This window comes from Triticum dicoccoides, chromosome 4B, assembly GCF_002162155.2.
Source record: "Triticum dicoccoides isolate Atlit2015 ecotype Zavitan chromosome 4B, WEW_v2.0, whole genome shotgun sequence".
Classification (NCBI taxonomy): domain Eukaryota; kingdom Viridiplantae; phylum Streptophyta; class Magnoliopsida; order Poales; family Poaceae; genus Triticum; species Triticum dicoccoides.
Window position 1 is genome coordinate 469933832 of NC_041387.1, and position 22006 is coordinate 469955837.

The 22006-nt window shown below is 43.5% G+C and overlaps 1 protein-coding gene and 1 pseudogene across 3 annotated transcripts in view; one reads left to right on the forward strand and one right to left on the reverse strand.

Moving 5' to 3' along the window:
* The window catches only part of LOC119290931 (putative metallophosphoesterase At3g03305), a 6276-nt gene extending 2757 nt beyond the window's left edge, over positions 1 to 3519 (forward strand). For 2 of the 3 annotated variants that reach the window (XM_037569611.1, XM_037569613.1), the window contains 3 exons: positions 634 to 875; positions 1596 to 3131; positions 3207 to 3519. In XM_037569611.1, the coding sequence (XP_037425508.1) occupies positions 634 to 875; positions 1596 to 3131; positions 3207 to 3329 (1901 nt within the window). In that variant the 3' untranslated portion in view covers positions 3330 to 3519. The remainder of the gene's footprint in view (positions 1 to 633; positions 876 to 1595; positions 3132 to 3206) is intronic. The other variant, XM_037569610.1, reaches the window with a different exon arrangement.
* Positions 3520 to 3983: 464 nt separating this feature from the next.
* Positions 3984 to 6227, reverse strand: LOC119294413 (annotated as a pseudogene).
* Between the last annotated feature and the right edge of the window lie 15779 nt (positions 6228 to 22006).

A 22006-nucleotide genomic window follows, 5' to 3' on the forward strand; every position in this document is an offset into this window, starting at 1 on the left:
GAGCTCCAGGGCATGCATCCATAGAAACTTACTAAAAACTGAGTCAAATATATTTAAACACCCTGAGTTGGAACTTGCCATTCGTGATGTAAAATACCGTGCAACGATGTAAAATTTGGAACAGCTCCAGGGATGTTAGGTGCTACTGCTGTTCAGAGTGGATGGTTTGTTTCATCTTGACTAACTGTCTCAAGAGTCTAGTTTAGAATTACTTTGTGGGCCTTTAATTCTTCACTCCAATAGCAGCATAGAACGAAGCGGGCTTGTTACAGTAGAAAGAGATAAATCCCAGTCACTTCAGAATGCGGAGGAATCAACCTACATTGTTGGTTATAAAACTCAGATTTGGTGGTAGCTGGAAAATTTAAAAGTTGAAGTGAATCGAATTGTTGGCCTACTGGAACGTTTTTCTTGGATGATTTCATCTTTTCATTCTTTGTTTCTGGTTATAAGAGAGAAATTTTCAGACCAGCATATCCATACTTGGTTACATACATTCTACAGTATATGGTAGAGAGAACTCCTCTGATAAGTGAAAATAATTACAAACAGATGGTATAAGAAGGAATATGCTGTGGTTCCTGTAATTTTTTGAACACTTCACTGATTGTATTATAACTTCCATCTTGTTAGATGCAAAAAATAGTAAAAGAACTACATCCAGACAGGATGAAGATGAATGGATTACATACAAGAAAACTATTGATGCACTTGTTGCAAAAGGCGGTATTGATGAGAGGAGGATATTTGATATTAGAGGCAATCATGATACATATGGAGTTCCCTATAGAGGAAGCGAATTGGACTTCTTTTCAACTTACAGTGTTAACTCACAGCTTGGCCGATTAAGCACCATTAATAGCATAATGCTCCAGGTACGTTTCGTCACTTTGTCAGCACTCCTTGTGAAGCATCTTCTACTTTTTCAAGATGACTGTTTTAATTGATGATGCGGTGATATGTTTCCCTGGTTATTCGAAGTGTAACCTTTAACAGATTTGCTGGCAGAGTTTCCGTGTTAACATAGTCTACTAATTTTACAGTACAATAGATTGTGATGAATGATAATGCATATGAGAGATCACATTATCTTGAACAAATTTCCTTGTCACCTTGTACAACAAGAAACTAATGTTCCAATATTAATATGATAATATCAATCTTTTGTGAATTGAGATTAGGTTGAGACATCAATAATAAGTTATAAAATATGACATACATAAACAAGTACAATGCGGACTTGAGGAGTACTATACTAATGCAGCTAGAACCTTTTCGGTACAGACATTAACTATTGCCACAGGAAATGGATTAGTGTGCAGCACTGCAAATTAATATCCAGTCATTTTGTTTGTGAAGAACCAAGTGTTCCATGATATCTGCACCTTATAGTTTCTTTCAACCAGCTGGCATATATTTAAGTCTAATCGGATCACAGCAATACCAGAGAGAAGCATTTTGGTAGAATTCTTGATTCCTAGTTCTGAAATGAGTTTATGGAACTAATAGTTCATGATACATTCTGATGATTACATATGTATGTTAATCGTACTTGCAATGCCGGAACTGATTTTTTGTCCTAAAAGGTATTGTAGGGAGATAGAAGTTATTTATTCTTGGGCATCGATGATACAATGAGTGTTGGCATTCGGTTTCCTACAAATTTATTTGGACATCCTACTGATAAGAGGATAGAAGCAGTTAATTCAGAATTAGAGTACTGGATCAATCATTCAAATGTTCCAATTACAAAAGTTGTATTTGGACATTTCCCTATGTCGTTCACTACTTCATCTGAAGGAGGACAGCGTTACGAAAGCGTGTTTGCAAGGCAGTCAATTTCAGCATACCTATGCGGTCATCTGCATGCGAAAGTTAGTAAGCAGCTTTGGAGGCATCATCAAATGAGAACAGAAGAGTGCTCTTCAAGCTTTTGGGAATGGGAACTTGGAGACTGGAAAGAGTCCAGATTGATGAGGATTTTAGCAATAGACGGAGGAGCAGTCTCTTTCATTGACCATACATTAAACCAACCATTCCAAACTTCTATCTTGATCACTTATCCAACAGATTCAAGAAATATGAATATATTGGAATCAAACAAGGGGCCACCTAGAAATGATATAAACGCTCTTGTTTTCTCCGAAGAACTTATTGTCAATGTTAGGACACTTATTGTCAATGTGAATGCAAGAGTTTTTGATTCCCATAATGAGTTCAAGATAGTTGAGGAGATGCCTCTGCAACTTGTCGCCAGCTCTTCTGGTCACAAACCTTTTTTCCATGCCAAGTGGAATTCTAAAAATTACAGGAGTCCGTCTCCTACTCACTACTGGTTGCAAGTGTTTGTGCTAGATTCTAATGGTAAGAAGACTTTAAGTGAGCGACGACCATTTTCAGTTGAGGGCAAGATAGCGATTCTACACCGCCCATGGCTCAACCATTTGATATTTGAATTTGAATGGGAAGACGCTTATAGAGTTCTTCTCTGGAGTAATTTGGCCTTCACCATTCTGCTGTTGCTCATTCCCCAAATCCTGTACCATTTTTTAAAGAAAAAGTCATCATATCAAAGGTGGGCCTTGTCAGTTCTAACATCCCCTGTCCAGCAGCAAAAGGCTTGGTTTTGGTTGGTCTTGTTTTTAATGGAGGGTGCAAACAGCAAACCGTTCTGGTTTTCTTTGTCCCTGTATGTTCTTTGGATCACCCAGATGCCGTGGTTTTGGGGTCATGCAACATCTGAAAATGGAGAAATTGCTCAAATGTACATATCTGGATGGAGCATACCTTTTGGTATGGCAAACTACAAGCTGAGCAGCCCAGATGTGATGGTGATCACCCTGCCTTTCCTATACCTGGTGGTTGTCCCTGTAGTAGTCCTTGCATATGGCTTGTTTGCAGAAAGGGCTGCTGCTTATTTGCGGTACCATAGAAGAGCAGAAGACAGGGCTAACACAGCAGATACAACCGCTGAGGCACCACGCTTTGTGCCAGGTTCTCCAGGTTCAGGAGCTTTAATGAACCTATCTTGCAAGAACAAGATAAAGATCGTGCTGATCAAATTTTGTGGTGGCTGGACAAGGAGGATAATTCTACTCGCGTGCTTGATGACGGCCATGATACATTTGAAGGTGTGTGTTTCTACTAGCCCAGCTTTCCAATATGGATTTTCACATATTAGTGTTAACAGTTTTATCTTTGTGCAGCTTTCTTCAATGCTAATGTCAGCCTATGGGTCAACACCAGTTGCCTTATCTCCTCCATTAACATGGATGCCACTATTACTATTAAGTGCTGCTGCCTACTGTACAATGCTCCCTGTAGGTTAGCGTAGAACCCAGAACTGTACATGTATGAAGTGAACTGTGTTTGTGTACTTTCTCCTGTTGTACCCTTTACATCAAGAAATTATTGAATAGGTATGCTGGAGAATAAACTCATTTTAAGTTTAATAAAGGTAAGTTAGGATAAATCACTAGCTAAGCTAGGATCAGACCCTCCATATAAAACCACGAAATCCCAACAGTTGTTTCTTGTATCTTGGTGCCCTATCAAACTAGTATGAAAGTGGTTCAAGTAACGACATGCTTAAAACCTCGCTTGCCTTGCAGATCATATAGGATAAAACAGATAAATAAAATAATATTGCATGACCTACTGTAAAAACTGTGGATGCCAGGTAATTACAGATTGAATAACTTAGGAAACATGATGCACACGACAGTACGGTCCGTAACTGAACATAACAAGTTTGAGAGGAATTAATAATGTTCATAACATAACAGAAAATTGCTTGCTAACATAGAACCACAGCATAGTTAACACTGCATCAGTCATCACCAAAGTACTGAACAAAATGCATAACATAACTGAACATATAGCCATATCATGATTCATAACATAACTAAACATTGAAGCATAGCATAACTGGATCAGTCTCACCCCACCAACCAGGGACATCACAGACGCTGATACCCATCTACCTAGATTTCACCTGACGCGCTGATCCTGTCCATGATGTTGGCCACGACCTCCTTGGACTGCCTAAGCAGCACGATGATCTTCTTCAGGCGCTCACGCTTGGTGCCAGTGCCAGGCGACGGCATGAGCATCCGCTCCACCCTTGCCAGCTTGTTGCCCAAGAGCTCATCAGACAGTTCCCTCTCGAGGTCACTCTCCACTAGCCGCTTGACGCCACGGAGGACATGCAGCGCCAGGCCATCAATGAGCCGGAGCACGATGATCTTCCAATAGGCAGTCAGGCGCGCGCTCAGGTCAAATGCCTGCCCTGCCAACTCAGAATTCACCCTCAGATGCGACACGTCCACTTCTCCAAAGCCTACCAGGTTAAGAAGGGTGGGCTTTGAGGTGTCCACCACAGCTTCCATAAACTTCTCATGACCTTCCATGATCTCGTACCAAGTCTTCATGTATTCAGGATTTGCCGTGAAATCAGCTACCAGCTCCATCTCGATCAGCTCCTCAATGTGCTGCGCGGATCGCGCACGTGCCTTATCCATCAGCATCTGGACTGCACGTCGGCAGGATGACTGCACCTGAGGGAAGTTGTCGGCATGCTGCAGAACTACCTTAGACACCAAGTCCTCCACATACTCCCACACCTCATTGACAAGATCGTGCGGTATCTGCATGACGGTCTCGACCTTCTTCTTGCGCAAGACCTGGAAGGCCGATCTTGGCAGGAAGTTGGGGAGGTTGACGCCCTTGGTCTCCTCCAGAACTCTCACCTCCTCCATCAGGAACAGATTGCCACGCCCTGGGACTTCTACAGGCAGCTTCTTTGCGTATGCATTGAGCATCTCCGCAATATGGGCCGTGCCATGGAAATGAAAGTCATCAGGGAACTCATCGAACTCGCCCCTCACCAGTATCTAATCCAGGGAAGAGCACACCTGCTTGACAATACGAATAAACTCTCTCACCGCGTCAGCGACGCCAACAAGATCAGGCGGCATCTGGTTGAGCTCGGTGCTGCTCCGGCTGAGGCGGTCGTTGATCTGCTTGACGATGTCTGGGAGGCACTTGGCGATGATGGTCGCCTGAATCTGCATGAGTCGCTGCGCGAGCACAGGAATGCCCACCATGGACTTCTCGATCTTGGACAGCAGTGGGTGGTACTTGAACAGCTTCTCCTCCTCTACGCGAGCCTGGTCATAGGTCTCGTCACCGATGCGGTTGCGGACACAGACGTACCCAAGGCCAATGTTTACGTCGTCCATGGTGACCTTCTCGAGCAAGCCCTCGGGGGACTTGTCCACCTTGGTGACCACTGCAAGCGTGCGCTCCCCGGTGCGGTCCACCTGCTGCGACATGCGGATGGACTCGCACGTCGGGAAGTCGACCGTGGCAGAGAGCACGTTCAAGATAATGCTCTCTTTCGGCGAGATGTAGTCCTTGATGATCTTGGCTATCTGGTCGTAGATGTCTTCGGGCTGTCCTTTGACCGGCACGCGTGTGATGCCGGGCAGGTCGACGAGGGTGAGGTCGGGCACGCCCCGCTTGCGCAAGACGAGGGTGATGGGCGCGTCGGAGATCCCCTTGCCCGACCCGGCTATCTCGGCGGTGGCGGCGTTGATGGCGTCCGCGACATTGGCCTCCGTGGTGGTCACCACGCGGCAGTTGCTGTACTCCAGCTGTAGCACCGGCGAGTCGGCGGAGGGGTCGTCCTGGAGCCGCATGACGAGCGGCACGCGGGTGCAGATGCCCTGGCCGCGAGGGAGGCTGATGCCGGCCAGCGACTCGAGGACGCTCGACTTGCCGCTGGACTGGTCGCCCACGACCACGATCGTCGGGAGCTGGATGCCCTCCTGCGTCACCTTGAGGTGGCGCAGGCGGTCCACGGCGTCCACGAGGGGCCGTATCTGGTCATTATAGGAGGCGGCGATGGCGCTCCCGGTCACGTCGCTGGCCGCGGCGGCGGCCGTTGGGTCTCTGAGCACCATCTGGAGGCCTGACATGCCTGAAGTGAGTGATGGGTGGCTGCGAACTTGGCTGGAGGAATGTGGTGCTTGTACCGGGTGGCGGGTCGATTTATAGTGCGCGACGGTAGGAAAAGTTTGGGCAGGGAGAGGAAGCGGCCGGGGCTCCCACCTCGGAAGTCGGAACGCGAGGGGGCTTTGTGCCTCTGGGGAGTTGTAGCGTCGGGGAGCAGCTTGGAAGCATTCATCCCCGGGCCGTTCCGACTTCTCAGTTTCCCTTTTCTCCATTTTCTAGGGGGGAGTTATCCCATTTTCTCAGTGACGATCCCTCGAGTTCGGTTCTTCGGATGCCAAGGTTATAGGGCCAAATCAGGCTATGAAGCTGACGGCCCATCACATACGAGACTTGCCTGCTCTCCGTGGCGTGCCCATCCGTGCTCCCGCGTATGTGGCTTGATTTGATTAAAACAAAATAAAGCTCGACCCCATCCCCCTTAAAATCAGGGGATGGTTAGATTAGAAAGAGAAAAAAAAAAATAACCATAGGATGAAGTGGAAGCACGGATGAAAGTATGGGGAAGAAGCAGGCAAGCCGAATCCGAAGACCATGGGTGTGTTTGGATGGTGGCCGAATTTGGCTTGTGATTGGATTAAGATCGAATCATTCAGAGACACTTGTGCCTCGACAGTTGACGAGCGATCCTGAAGTGGCTATACTCATCAATTCCCAAGTGACGAACTAGCCAAGGTTAGCACTGCGTATTACTTTCTAGTTTACAACTTCTACTAATCTCTCTCAACTCTTATCTTGTATATATCAAAATTCTACATTAAAATATTAATTCTTTTGGTTGTGACATGTGATGCTAGTTCCGAGACTTTCAATTATGAAGAGAAAAATACGTCAAATACCATAAAGATTAATTCAAATGTAATCTTGTTTTTATAGCGCCAAAGTGAAACATTATGATACAATTATGCTAGTTATTTTTTGATCTTGTTGAAATTTATAGAAACCAACTTTAACCAAGCAGAACTTGATACAATGTTATGGTACTTATTTTTTCGCACCGGATTTTTTTTATCAATGTGACTTGGCTCCCCTATGCCTAGATCCTGTCTCCACCCCTATAGAGAGAAAAGAATAACCAGAAACAATTTTTTAGTATTTCAAATTTTTGTGAAATAAAAAATTGTTTGCAGATTTGTAAAAACCTCATGATTAGAAAAGAGTTCATCGACTTTTTCCAAAAAAAATATTCACCGATTTAAAGAAAAACTTCAAAATTATGAAAAAGTTCATTGATCTTGAAGAAAAAGTTCATAAATTTGAAAAAATCCATCCATTTTTTTAAAAATTCATCAATCTTGAAGAAAAGTTCAAATTTTTGAAAAGTTCATCGATTTTTGAAAAATTAATCAATCTTGAAGAAAAAGTTCATCAATTTTTCAAAAAAAGTTCATGAATCATGAATTTGGAAAAAAATCATCGATTTTGAAAGAAGTCATGAATTTGGAAAAAGTTCATCGATTTGGGAAAAAGTCATGAATTTGAAAAAAAAATCAATTTTTAAGAAAGATCAAAAAAATTGAAAAACGTTCAACAAAATTGGAAAATGTTGACGTAATTGAAAAAAAAGTTCATTGATTTTCAAAAAAAGTTTACGAAATTGGAGAAAAGTTCGGAAAATTTGAAAAAAGTTCATCAATTTTGAAAGAAAGTTCACAAATTTGAAAAAAATCATCAAATTTTGGAAAAATGTTCATGACGTTTGAAAAAAATCACAAAATTGAAAAATAATAATATGTATTTAAGTAAACTTAAAAATAAAATGAAGAAGAAAAAACCCTGAATAGAACCAACACCCATGGAATAAAAGGAAAAACAAAGTGTTCATGCATACGCGGGTGAGATGGCGTGGTGGTTACGTCTATTCTTTCCTAACGACGAGGTCATGGGTTATATTCCATTTCCACACTAGTTTTTGTGAAGTTTAACGAAAAAAGGAAAATGGGTCGGTCCAGATCGGAGCGGTATGTGTGTGTGCCAATTTGTAGAATGAACAACAACATGCGCCTTAAGCGCTAAATAGGGTTTGCCCCGAAAATCACCCTATCAACTTTGTTGTAGTTGGTTGCGGAGTTGATTGATTCCACAACCACAACTTGGCGTGAGGAGCTGGTTAGAGCAACGTTTGTTCCTTTTGATGTCGAACCAATTCTAAGGATCCCATTGTGCACCAGGAAGATTGTAAACTTCTAGGCTTGGCATGAGGACCAAAAGGTTATTTTCACTGTTTGCTCCTATCGAATGATCATTAACCCCAAATTATCTAGGGAGGGATGGATGGATCAAGAAGAGGGTGGTTCACATGGCAGTGTGGATGGGCAGTGCTAGTCTGCTCTATGGCATTTTTGAGTCCCATCGAAAGTAAAACTCTTTGCTTGGTGCCTTGCCCAATAGTCCTTGCCGACGGGGTGATATGTTACACCATCGCAACATGGCAACAACGAGTGTTTGCTGCTTATGCGGAGCCGTGTATAGCTGGCACCACTCTCTACTAGACTGTCCAGAAGCACTTGGGCTCTCTTTGATGAAACAATGGTGGAGCATATGCTGTTGAATTGGGAGTCCAAAGCAAAGAACTGGTTATTTTCTTTGAATGGCAGTCTTCCACCTGCCGAGTCCACTAGAATGATTGTCACATTGTGGGAAATTGGAGTGCTCGTCGCAAAGCAATCCACGGGGACATCTTCCAAAGCCAAGTCGGAATTCATGGTTTTATCTCTTACCACTTATTCATGGAAAGTTTTTTGGACAAGATGTGGGTGGTTGCGGGCACGTTGGGCTTAGAAACCCTAAACCATATGGTCTACGACTAGTGACAGGCGCGTCTCAGCACCCGCCACAACTAAGTTCAAGTGGCGGGCAAAGACCACTACCCACCACCTCAAGTTAGGAGTGGCAGGTAATTTTACCCGCCTTACACGCACAACTACATTTTTCTAAATCATCTGGACTTATTTTTTCCCCATGGTTAATACACACCACCGGTTGAAAAGCACACGCAAACGAGCTTCAAATGTGATGAAATTTGGCATGGTGTCTTAATCGGACCCGTGTAGGGTGTGGTAAATTTCAGATCGTTACGATATAAACTTGATGCACCTTGTCTACAAATCGAATACTTTCCCCCAAAGTTTCGAACGGAAACCGCCGCCTTACACACACAACTACATTTTCCTAAATCATTTGGACTTAAAACTTTTCCCATGGTTCATACACACCATCCAAAACTCCATGCTCAAATTTGGTCACTTTCTAGGTTTAGAAAACAAGATTTTTCACAATTACGATATGTGTGGCATGCCGAAAAAGGTGTCTGGCATTGCTATTTTTGTAATCTTTGTAATTTTTGAGCAACTAGAACGCGAGTTGCCGAAATAAATGTGTGGCAGGCGATTTTTGCCGCCTACCACAGTTGTCTGATAGAGTAGTGGCCGGAATTTCACGTCTCCCACTACTAGATGTTTTCACCAAGAGGGGATCTTGAAGACAGTTCACCTATGGCTGGTACAACATAGAGCCCACCACTGTTTGACAAGAGTAGTGGTGGGTGTTAACACCAGATTTTGGCCTCGAATGAGGAAGTGATATACATGAATAAGTTTTGTAGTGGGACATTAACATATTTGAAGTTTGGGCCATGGCCATCCGATCTCATCTCGAAAGCCGAAGTTGTGTTCGAAATACTAAGATTTTGTATCCAGAGCACTGTTCGGCCAATTACCCCCTAAGAACGGCATCATACGAGAAAACTTTCTACACGAGTTGTGTTCACCTCGTCGAAACGCCCGATTTTGATATAAAAATTGTCTTGATCGGATATCGTATGCAAAAGTTAGAGCTATCGGAGTGTAGCCCTATCATGAGGGAAACGTGGCGCGCCCAATCAGACACATTTAGCTGACGTCTGATGGGTAGCGCCCCTATTCCTATTTTGCACGAGCAATTCGGCCTTCAGGATGGCCTCGAATCACAAAACGTTCAACATGAAAATTGTTCGTCTTATCAAAACGGTCATGATTGCTTTTGGGCTCATTTTCATCCAAGATTGTTTAGTGTCTCAAAAGTGATCCGCAATATGCAGCCAGATTTTAAACCAAACTGTTTTGAAAAGTTTGGACTCTAAGTTGGACCCAAAGAGGGTTTTGCACGTGAATCCAAACCTTTCCTTGCAAAGGAAGTCCAGCCGCCTCTTATGGTGACGGCCGATTGAAACAACAACACGCAATCGCAAAACCCATCTACTTTTTACCCTAGTTTTACTTCTCTCCCTTATTCGTTCTCTCTCTTTGTTCGTTCGTTCTTCGTGTTGAAGAGCAGCGATCCTCGAGGCTCTAGGGGTGGTAGGACCTACCTAGGACAACCCATAGCCGCCACGCGTCCAGACGGGGTCCTTCCCGGGTGCATGGGGTTTTGGGTCTTGAAAATCACCCACCGGATTGCTTGCGACCTGCGCTTTTGGACGGGTGTCCTTCAACGTGAGTGATTGCTTGTATCTGCGTTGGTATTTCCCCGAAGATGAGAGGACGATGCAGCATAACAACGGTAAGTATTTCCCTCAGTTATGAAACCAAGGTATCAATCCAGTAGGAGAACCAAGCAACACTATGTAAGCGGTACCTTCACATAAATAACAAATACTTGCAACCCAACATGTAAGAGTGGTTGTCAATCCCTCCACGGTATTGAAATAGATTAAACTGTATGAGATTGGATAAATAGATCTTGCAAAAACAAAAAAGTAAACAAATAAAGAAAAAGTGCAGCAAGGCATTTTTGGGTTTTGGAATAATAGATCTGAAACAATATCATAAAAAATAGATCCGGGGACCGTAGATTTCACTAGTGGCTTCTCTCAAGAAAATAGCATACGGTGGGTAAACAAATTACTGTTGGGTAATTGATAGAAGAGCAAATAATTATGACGATATCCAAGGCAATGATCATGTATATAGGCATCACGTCCAAGATTAGTAGACCGACTCATGCCTGCATCTACTACTATTAGTCCACACATCGACCGCTATCCAGCATGCATCTAGTGTATTAAGTTCATGGAGAAACGGAGTAATGCAATAAGAACGATGACATGATGCAGACAAGATCTATTCATGTATGAATAAACCCCATCTTTTTATCCTTAATAGCAACGATACATGCATGCATCTCTACGCCTTCTGTCACTGGGTGAGGACACCGCAAGATCGAACCCACCATAAAGCACCTCTTCCCATTGCAAGAAAAATCAATCTAGTTAGCCGAACCAAACCAAAGTTTCAAAGAAGAAATATGTAGCTATAACAATCATGCATATAAGATATCAAAGAAGACTCAAACCAAACTTGCAATTCATCGAATCGCAACAAACACACCACAAAAGTTATACCAAATAGATCTCATAGAGAAGAACAATGTATTGAAGATCAAAGAGAGAAGAAGCCATCTAGCTACTGCCTAGGGGCCCATAGGTCTACGATAAACTACTCACACGTCATCGGAGGAGCACCAATGAGGATGATGAACCCCTTCGTCATCGTGTTCCCCTCCAGCAAAGTGCTGAAATAGGGCTCTAGATTGGATCTCGTGGTTCTAGCACTTGCGGCGGCTGGAATTGTGTTTTCGTCGACTCCCCTAGGGTTTTTGGAATATTTGGGTATTTATATAGTTGAGAGTGTTGGAAATATGCCCTAGAGGCAATAATAAAAGTGTTATTATTATATTTCTTTGTTCATGATAATAGTCTTTTATTCATGCTATAACTGTATTATCCGAAAATCGTAATACACGTGTGAATACATAGGCCACAATAAGTCCCTAGTGAGCCTCTAGTTGACTAGCTCGTTGTGATCAACAGATAGTCATGGTTTCCTGGCTATGGACATTGGATGTCGTTGATAACGGGATCACATCATTAGGAGAATGATGTGATGGACAAGACCCAATCCTAAGCATAGCACAAAGATCGTGTAGTTCGTTTGCTAGATCTTTTCCAATGTCAAGTATCTCTTCCTTAGACCATGAGATCGTGTAACTCCCGGATACCGTAGGAGTGCTTTGGGTGTATCAAACGTCACAACGTAACTGGGTGACTATAAAGGTGCACTACAGGTATCTCCGAAAGTGTCTGTTGGGTTGACACGGATCGAGACTGGGATTTGTCACTCCGTGTAAACGGAGAGGTATCTCTGGGCCCACTCGGTAGGACATCATCATAATGTGCACAATGTGACCAAGGGGTTGATCACGGGATGATGTGTTACGGAACGAGTAAAGAGACTTGCCGGTAACGAGATTGAACAAGGTATCGGTATACCGACGATCGAATCTCGGGCAAGTACAATACCGTTAGACAAAGGGAATTGTATACGGGATCGATTGAGTCCTTGACATCGTGGTTCATCCGATGAGATCATTGTGGAACATGTGGGAGCCAACATGGGTATCCAGATCCCGCTGTTGGTTATTGACCGGAGAACGTCTCGGTCATGTCTACATGTCTCCCGAACCCGTAGGGTCTACACACTTAAGGTTCGATGACGCTAGGGTTATAAAGGAAGTTTGTATGTGGTTACCGAATGTTGTTCGGAGTCCCGGATGAGATCCCTGACGTCACGAGGAGTTCCGGAATGGTCCGGAGGTAAAGATTTATATATGGGAAGTCCTATTTTGGCCACCGGAAAATGTTCGGGTTTTTTCGGTATTGTACCGGGAAGGTTCTAGAAGGTTCCGGAGTGGGCCCACCTGCATGGGGGGACCCACATGAACGTGGGTAGTGGGGGCAAGGCCCCACACCCCTGGTCAAGGCGCACCAAGATCCCCCCTTAGAAGGAATAAGATCATATCCCGAAGGGATAAGATCAAGATCCCTAAAAGGAGGGGATAACAATCGGTGGGGAAGGAAATGATGGGATTTCTTTCCTCCCACCTTTGCCAACGCCCCAATGGACTTGGAGGGCAAGAAACCAGCCCCTCCACCCCTATATATAGTGGGGAGGCGCATGGGAGCTTTACCACAAGTTCTGGCGCAGCCCTCCCCTCTCCCAAGTACTCCTCCTCTCCCGCGGTGCTTGGCGAAGCCCTGCAGGATAGCCACGCTCCTCGATCACCACCACGCCGTTGTGCTGCTGCTGGATGGAGTCTTCCTCAACCTCTCCCTCTCTCCTTGCTGGATCAAGGCGTGGGAGACGTCATCGGGCTGTACGTGTGTTGAACGCGGAGGTGCCGTCCGTTCGGCACTAGGATCTCCGGTGATTTGAATCACGACGAGTACGACTCCTTCAACCCCGTTCTCTTGAACGCTTTCGCTTAGAGATCTACAAGGGTATGTAGATGCACTCTCCTTCCCCTCGTTGCTGGTTTCTCCATAGATAGATCTTGGTGACACGCAGGAAAATTTTGAATTTCTGCTACGTTCCCCAACAGTGGTATCAGAGCCAGGTTTATTGCGTAGATTCTTTGCACGAGTAGAACACAAAGTAGTTGTGGGCGTTGATTTTGTTCAATATGCTTGCCGTTACTAGTCCAATCTTGTTTCGACGGTATTGTGGGATGAAGCGGCCCGGACCGACCTTACACGTACTCTTACGTGAGACAGGTTCCACCGACTGACATGCACTTGGTGCATAAGGTGGCTAGCGGGTGCCAGTCTCTCCCACTTTAGTCGGAACGGATTCGATGAAAAGGGTCCTTATGAAGGGTAAATAGAAATTGACATATCACGTTGTGGTTTTGCGTAGGTAAGAAACGTTCTTGCTAGAAACCCATAGCAGCCACGTAAAACATGCAAACAACAATTAGAGGACGTCTAACTTGTTTTTGCAGGGTATGCTATGTGATGTGATATGGCCAAGAAGAATGTGATGAATGATATGTGATGTATGAGATTGATCATGTTCTTGTAATAGGAATCACGACTTGCATGTCGATGAGTATGACAACCGGCAGGAGCCATAGGAGTTGTCTTAATTTATTGTATGACCTGCGTGTCATTGAACAACACCATGTAATTACTTTACTTTATTGCTAACCGGTAGCCATAGTAGTAGAAGTAATACTTGGCGAGACAACTTCATGAAGACACGATGATGGAGATCATGATGATGGAGATCATGGTGTCATGCCGGTGACGATGATGATCATGGAGCCCCGAAGATGGAGATCAATGGAGCTATATGATATTGGCCATATCATGTCACTACTATATAATTGCATGTGATGTTTATTATGTTTATGCATCTTGTTTACTTAGAATGACGGTAGTAAATAAGATGATCCCTTACAACAATTTCAAGAAGTGTTCTCCCCCAACTGTGCACCGTTGCTAAAGTTCGTCGCTTCTAAGCACCACGTGATGATCGAGTGTGATGGATTCTTACGTTCACATACAACGGGTGTAAGACAGATTTACACACGCGAAACACTTAGGGTTAACTTGACGAGCCTAGCATGTACAGACATGGCCTCGGAACACGGAGACCGAAAGGTCGAGCATGAGTCGTATAGTAGATACGATCAACATGAAGATGTTCACCGATGATGACTAGTCCGTCTCACGTGATGATCGGACACGGCCTAGTTGACTCGGATCATGTAATCACTTAGATGACTAGAGGGATGTCTATCTGAGTGGGAGTTCATAAGATGAACTTAATTATCCTGAACATAGTCAAAAGATATTTGCAAATTATGTCATAACTCGCGCTTTAGTTCCACTGTTTAGATATGTTCCTAGAGAAAATATAGTTGAAAGTTGACAGTAGCGATTATGCGGACAGTAGAAAGCTTATGTCCTTAATGCACCGCTCAGGGTGCTGAACCCCAAACGTCGTTTGTGGATGTTGCGAACATCGGACATACATGTTTTGATAACTATGTGATAGTTCAGTTAAACGGTTTAGAGTTGAGGCACCAAAGACGTTTTTCAAAACGTCGCGGAACATATGACATGTTTCGAGGGCTGAAATTAGGATTTCAGGCTCGTGCCCACGTCAAGAGGTATAAGACCTCCGACGATTTTCTTAACCTGCAAAGTAAGGGAGAAAAGCTCAATTGTTGAGCTTGTGCTCAGATTGTCTGAGTGCAACAATCACTTGAATCGAGTGGGAGTTGATCTTCCAGATAGTGATGTTTCTCCAAAGTCATTACCACCAAGCTGCTAGAGCTTTGTGATGAACTATAACAAATCAGGGATAGATATGATGATCCTTGAAGATATTCGTGATGTTTGACACTGCGAAAGTAGAAATCAAGAAGGAGCATCGATTGTTGATGGTTGGTGAAACCACTAGTTTCAAAAAGGGCAAGGGAACAAAGGGATACTTCATGAAACGGCAAATCAGCTGCTGCTCTAGTGAAGAAACCCAAGGTTGAACCCAAACCCGAGACTAAGTGCTCCTGGAATAAGGGGAACAACCACTGGAGCAGAATTACCCTAGATACTTGGTAGATGAGAAGGCTGGCAAGGTCGATAGAAGTATATTGGATATACATTATGTTAATGTGTACTTTACTAGTACTCCTAGTAGCACCAGGGTATTAGATACCGGTCCGGTTGCTAAGTGTTAGTAACTCGAAATAAAAGCTACGGAATAAACGGAGACTAGCTAAAGGTGAGCTGACGATATGTGTTGGAAGTTTTTCCAAGCCTGATGTGATCAAGCATCGCACGCTCCCTCTACCAACGAGATTGGTGTTAAACCTAAATAATTGTTATTTGGTGTTTGCGTTGAGCATAGACATGATTGGATTATGTCTATCGCAATACGGTTATTCATTTAAGGAGAATAATGGTTACTCTGTTTATTTGAATAATACCTTCAATGGTCTTGCACCTAAAGGAATGTTTTATTGAATCTCGATCGTAGTGATACACATTTTCATGCCAAAAAGATATAAGATAGCAATGATAGTACCACTTACTTGTGGCACTGCCATGTAAGTCATATTGGTGTAAAACGCATGAAGAAGCTCCATGTTGATGGATCTTTGGTCTCACTCGTTTTGAAAAGTTTGAGACATGCGAACCATGTCTATTGGTGTATACGCATGAAGAAACTCCATGCAGATGGATCGTTTGGACTCACTTGATTTTGAATCACTTGAGATATGCAAATCATACCACATGGGCAAGATGACTAAAAAGCCTCGGTTTCAGTGAAATGGAACAAGATAGCAACTTGTTGGAAGCAACACATTTTGATGTGTGCAGTCCAATGAGTGCTGAGGCATGCAGTGAATATCATTATGTTCTTACTTCACAGATGATTCGAGTAGATGTAGAGTATATTTACTTGATGAAACACAAGTCTGAATTATTGAATGGTTCAAGTAATTTCAGAGTGAAGTTGAAGATCATCGTGACAAGAGGATGAAATGTCTATGATATGATCATAGAGATGAGCATCTGAGTTACGAGCTTTGGCACGCAATTAAGACATTGTGGAAATTGTTTCACAATTAATACCGCCTGGAACACCATAGTGAGGGTGTGTCCGAACATCATAGTTGCACCGTATTGGATATGGTGCATACCATGATGTCTCTTATCGAATTACCACTATCATTTATGGGTTAGGCATTAGAGACAACCACATTCACTTTAAATAGGGCACCACGTAATTCCGTTGAGATGACACCATATGAACTATGGTTTAGAGAAACCTAAGCTGTCATTTCTTAAAGGTTTGGGGCTGCGACGCTTATGTGAAAAAGTTTCAGGTTGATAAGCTCGAACCCAAAGCGGATAAAATGCATCTTCATAGGACACCCAAAACAGTTGGGTATACCTCCTAATTCAGATCCGAAAGCAATAAGGATTGTTTCTTGAATCAGGTCCTTTCTCGAGAAAAGTTTGTCTCAAAAAGTTGAGTGGGAGGATGGTGGAGACTTGATGAGGTTACTGAACCATCACTTCAACCAGTGTGTATCAGGGCACAGGAAGTTGTTCCTGTGGCACCTACACCAATTGAAGTGGAAGCTTATGATAGTGATCATGAAGTTTCGGATCAAGTCACTACCGTACCTCGTAGGGTGACAAGGATACGTACTACTTCAGAGTGGTACAGTAATCCTGTCTTGAAGGTCATGTTGCTAGACAACAATGAACCTACGAGCTATGGAGAAGCGATGGTGGGCCCAAATTCCGACAAATGGTTAGAAGCCATGAAATCTGAGATAGGATCCATGTATTAGAACAAAGCATGGACTTTGGTGGACTTGCCCGATGATCGGCAAGCCATTAAGATAAATGGATCTTTAAGAGGAAGACGGATGTGGACGGTAATGTCACCGTCTATGAAGCTCGACTTGTGGCGAAGAGTTTTTCACAAGTTCAAAGAGTTGACTACGATGAGATTTTCTCATCCGTAGCGATGCTAAAGTCCGTCGGAATCATGTTAGCATAAGCTGCAATTATGAAATTTGGCAGATGGATGTCAAAACGAGTTTCCTTACCAACTTTCGTAAGGAAAGGTTGTATGTGATACAATCAGAAAGGTTTTGTCGATCCTAAGGATGCTAAAAGATATGCTAGCTCCAGCAATCCTTCTAAGGACTGGAGTAAGCATCTCGGAGTTGGAATGTGCGCTTTGATGAGATGATCAAAGATTTTGGGTTTATACAAAGTTCATGAGAAACTTGTATTTCCAAAGAAGTGAGTGGGAGCACTATAGATTTTCTGATGATTATATGTTGTTGACATATTGATGATCAGAAATGATGTAGAATTTCTAGAAAGCATATAGGGTTATTTGAAAGGTGTTTTTCAATGGAAAGCCTGGATTAAGCTACTTGAGCATTGAGCATCAAGATCTATAAGGATAGATCAAAACGCTTAATGGTACTTTCAAATGAGCACATACCTTGACATGATCTTAAAGGTGTTCAAGATGGACCAGTCAAAGAAGGAGTTCTTGCCTGAGTTGTAAGGTACGAAGTTAAGACTTAAAGCTCGACCATGGCATAATAGAGAGAAAGGACGAAGGTCGTCTCCTATGCTTAAGACATAGGCTCTACAGTATGCTATGCTGTGTACCGCACCTGAAGTGTGCCTTGCCATGAGTTAGTCAAGGGGTACAAGAGTGATCCAAGAATGGATCACAGACAGCGGTCAAAGTTATCCTTAGTAACTAGTGGACTAAGGAATTTTCTCGATTATGGAGGTGGTAAAAGAGTTCATCGTAAAGGTTACGTCGATGCAAGCTTAACACCTATCCGGATAGCTCTAAATAGAGATACCGGATACGTATAATGGGGCAACAATTTAGAATAGCTCCAAGTGGAACAGTTATTTGGAATGGCTCCAAATAGAACGTGGTAGCTACATCTAGGAGATGACATAGAGATTTGTAAAGCACACACGGATCTGAAAGGTTCAGACCCGTTGACTAAAAACCTCTCTCACAAGCAACATGATCAAACCCAAGACTCTTTGGATGTTGGTCACATGGTGATGTGACCTGTCAGTGTTAATCACATGGTGATGTGAACTAGATTATTGACTCTAGTGCAAGTGGGAGACTGTTGGAAATATGCCCTAGAGGCAATAATAAAAGTGTTATTATTATATTTCTTTGTTCATGATAATAGTCTTTTATTCATGCTATAACTGTATTATCCGGAAATCGTAATACATGTGTGAATACATAGACCACAATAAGTCCCTAGTGAGCCTCTAGTTGACTAGCTCGTTGTGATCAACAGATAGTCATGGTTTCCTGGCTATGGACATTGGATGTCGTTGATAACGGGATCACATCATTAGGAGAATGATGTGATGGACAAGACCCAATCCTAAGCATAGTACAAAGATCGTGTAGTTCGTTTGCTAGATCTTTTCCAATGTCAAGTGTCTCTTCCTTAGACCATGAGATCGTGTAACTCCCGGATACCGTAGGAGTGCTTTGGGTGTATCAAACGTCACAATGTAACTGGGTGACTATAAACGTGCACTACAGGTATCTCCGAAAGTGTCTGTTGGGTTGACACGGATCGAGACTGGGATTTGTCACTCCGTGTAAACGGAGAGGTATCTCTGGGCCCACTCGGTAGGACATCATCATAATGTGCACAATGTGACCAATGGGTTGATCACGGGATGATGTGTTACGGAACGAGTAAAGAGACTTGCTGGTAACGAGATTGAACAAGGTATCGGTATACCGACGATCGAATCTCGGGCAAGTACAATACCGTTAGACAAAGGGAATTGTATACGGGATCGATTGAGTCCTTGACATCGTGGTTCATCCGATGAGATCATCGTGGAACATGTGGGAGCCAACATGGGTATCTAGATCCCGCTGTTGGTTATTGACCAGAGAACGTCTCGGTCATGTCTACATGTCTCCCGAACCCGTAGGGTCTACACACTTAAGGTTCGATGACGCTAGGGTTATAAAGGAAGTTTGTATGTGGTTACCGAATGTTGTTCGGAGTCCCGGATGAGATCCCGGACGTCACGAGGAGTTCCGGAATGGTTCGGAGGTAAAGATTTATATATGGGAAGTCCTATTTTGGCCACCGGAAAATGTTCGGGTTTTTTCGGTATTGTACCGGGAAGGTTCTAGAAGGTTCCGGAGTGGGCCCACCTGCATGGGGGGACCCACATGAACATGGGTAGTGGGGGCAAGGCCCCACACCCCTGGTCAAGGCGCACCAAGATCCCCCCTTAGAAGGAATAAGATCATATCCCGAAGGGATAAGATCAAGATCCCTAAAAGGGGGGGGATAACAATCGGTGGGGAAGGAAATGATGGGATTTCTTTCCTCCCACCTTTGCCAACGCCCCAATGGACTTGGAGGGCAAGAAACCAGCCCCTCCACCCCTATATATAGTGGGGAGGCGCATGGGAGCTTTACCGCAAGTTCTGGCGCAGCCCTCCCCTCCCCCAAGTACTCCTCCTCTCCCGCGGTGCTTGGCGAAGCCCTGCAGGATAGCCACGCTCCTCGATCACCACCACGCCGTTGTGCTGCTGCTGGATGGAGTCTTCCTCAACCTCTCCCTCTCTCCTTGCTGGATCAAGGCGTGGGAGACGTCACCGGGCTGTACGTGTGTTGAACGCGGAGGTGCCGTCCGTTCGGCACTAGGATCTCCGGTGATTTGAATCACGACGAGTATGACTCCTTCAACCCCGTTCTCTTGAACGCTTCCGCTTAGCGATCTACAAGGGTATGTAGATGCACTCTCCTTCCCCTCGTTGCTGGTTTCTCCATAGATAGATCTTGGTGACACGCAGGAAAATTTTGAATTTCTGCTACGTTCCCCAACAGAGAGGTGGTGGAGAGGACCTCCATGGGACCCACAACCCATCAAGGCACGCCAGGGGCATCTGGCGCGCCCTGGTGTCTTGTGGGCCCTATGGGCCTCCCCTGGTGCACTTCCTTGGCTCCCAAGTTGTCTTCTGGGCAAAAAAAATCTCCAAAAAGTTTCGCTGTGTTTGGACTCCGTTTGATAAAGATGTTCTGCGAAGTGAAAAACAAGCAAAAAATAGCAACTGGAACTGGGCACTATGTCAATAGGTTAGTCCCAAAAATGATATAAAGTTGCTATAAAATGATTGTAAAACACCCGAGAATGATAATATAACAACATGGAACAATAAAAAATTATAGATACGTTGGAGACGTATCCGCATCCCCAAGTTTAATCCCTGCTCGTCCTAGAGTAGGTAAATAATAAAAACATAATTTTTTATGTGTTTCCTAACATGTTCATCACATATTCTTTTTTTTGTAGCATGGACATTTGGACTTTTATATGATTCAAATCAATAGTCTATATTTGACATGAAGACTTCATTACCCAAGCATATCAACAAGCAACCATGTCTTTCAAAATATCAACACTAAAGAAAGTTATCCCTAGCCCATCATGCTCAATCATTGATCCATTCATGAAACACACTCGAATATTAGCTACATCAAATGCACAAGTTTGATCATAGTGCCCCCTAGTTGGTGCTTTATAAGAGAAGATGGAGACTCAAGTAAATTGCATAAAGTAAATAGATAGGCCCATCACAGAGGGAAGTAGATATTTGTAGAGGTGCCAGAGCTCAAAACTTAAATTGAGAGATAAAAACATTTTGGGAGGCATACTTTTCCCGTCAACGAAAACGACTGTGAATTCCCGATACTTTCCATGATATATACATCATAGGCGGTTCCCAAACATAAAATAAAGTTTTATTCCTTTTTCCACCACTCTTTGATAATCCACGGCTAGCCATATCCACGGGTGCCTTCCATACCAACACTTTCCAAGAAATTTATTATTTGACAATGTAAAGTAAATTTCTTTTTCATTTCGGGACTAGGTATCCCTATTACCGTCGTACTCTCGTGCAATGACAAGTGAATAAACACTCATCTTGAGAATAACACATCTATCATGGAAAAATATTGGCCACCCCCTGCCGCTTCATGAGCGGTGCAGACACACAAAATGGAAATTCATTTGGAAAATTAGAGTTGGCACATACAAATTTACGTGGAACGACACGGAAACACCGCATATAGGTATGTATGATGGACTCATATGGCACAACTTGGTTCAAGGATTTTGGATGCAGAAGTAGTATTCGCACTTAGTACAAATGGAGGCTACCAAATAGATTGGGAAACAACCAACCAAGAAGCAAAAATTCTCATAAACGAGCATTAAGCATAACTAACACCGAATAATGCACCACAAGTAAGATGTAATTTCATTGCATAACTATTGACTTTCGTGCTTGCATAGGGAATCACAAACCTTAACACCAATATTCTTACTAAAGCATAATTACTCACCAATATGACTGACGTGGCTTGAAACTGCTCGATATTTCCCCAAAGAGGAAGGGATGATGCAGCACAACTACGGCAAGTATTTCCCTTAGTTACGAAACCAAGGTATCAATCCAGAAGAGAACTAAGCAACACTATGTAAACGATACCTGTTGGGGATATAACTCCGAGGTATGACCCGCCTAGGAGGGGCCGGGTTATACCGTAGGCAGTT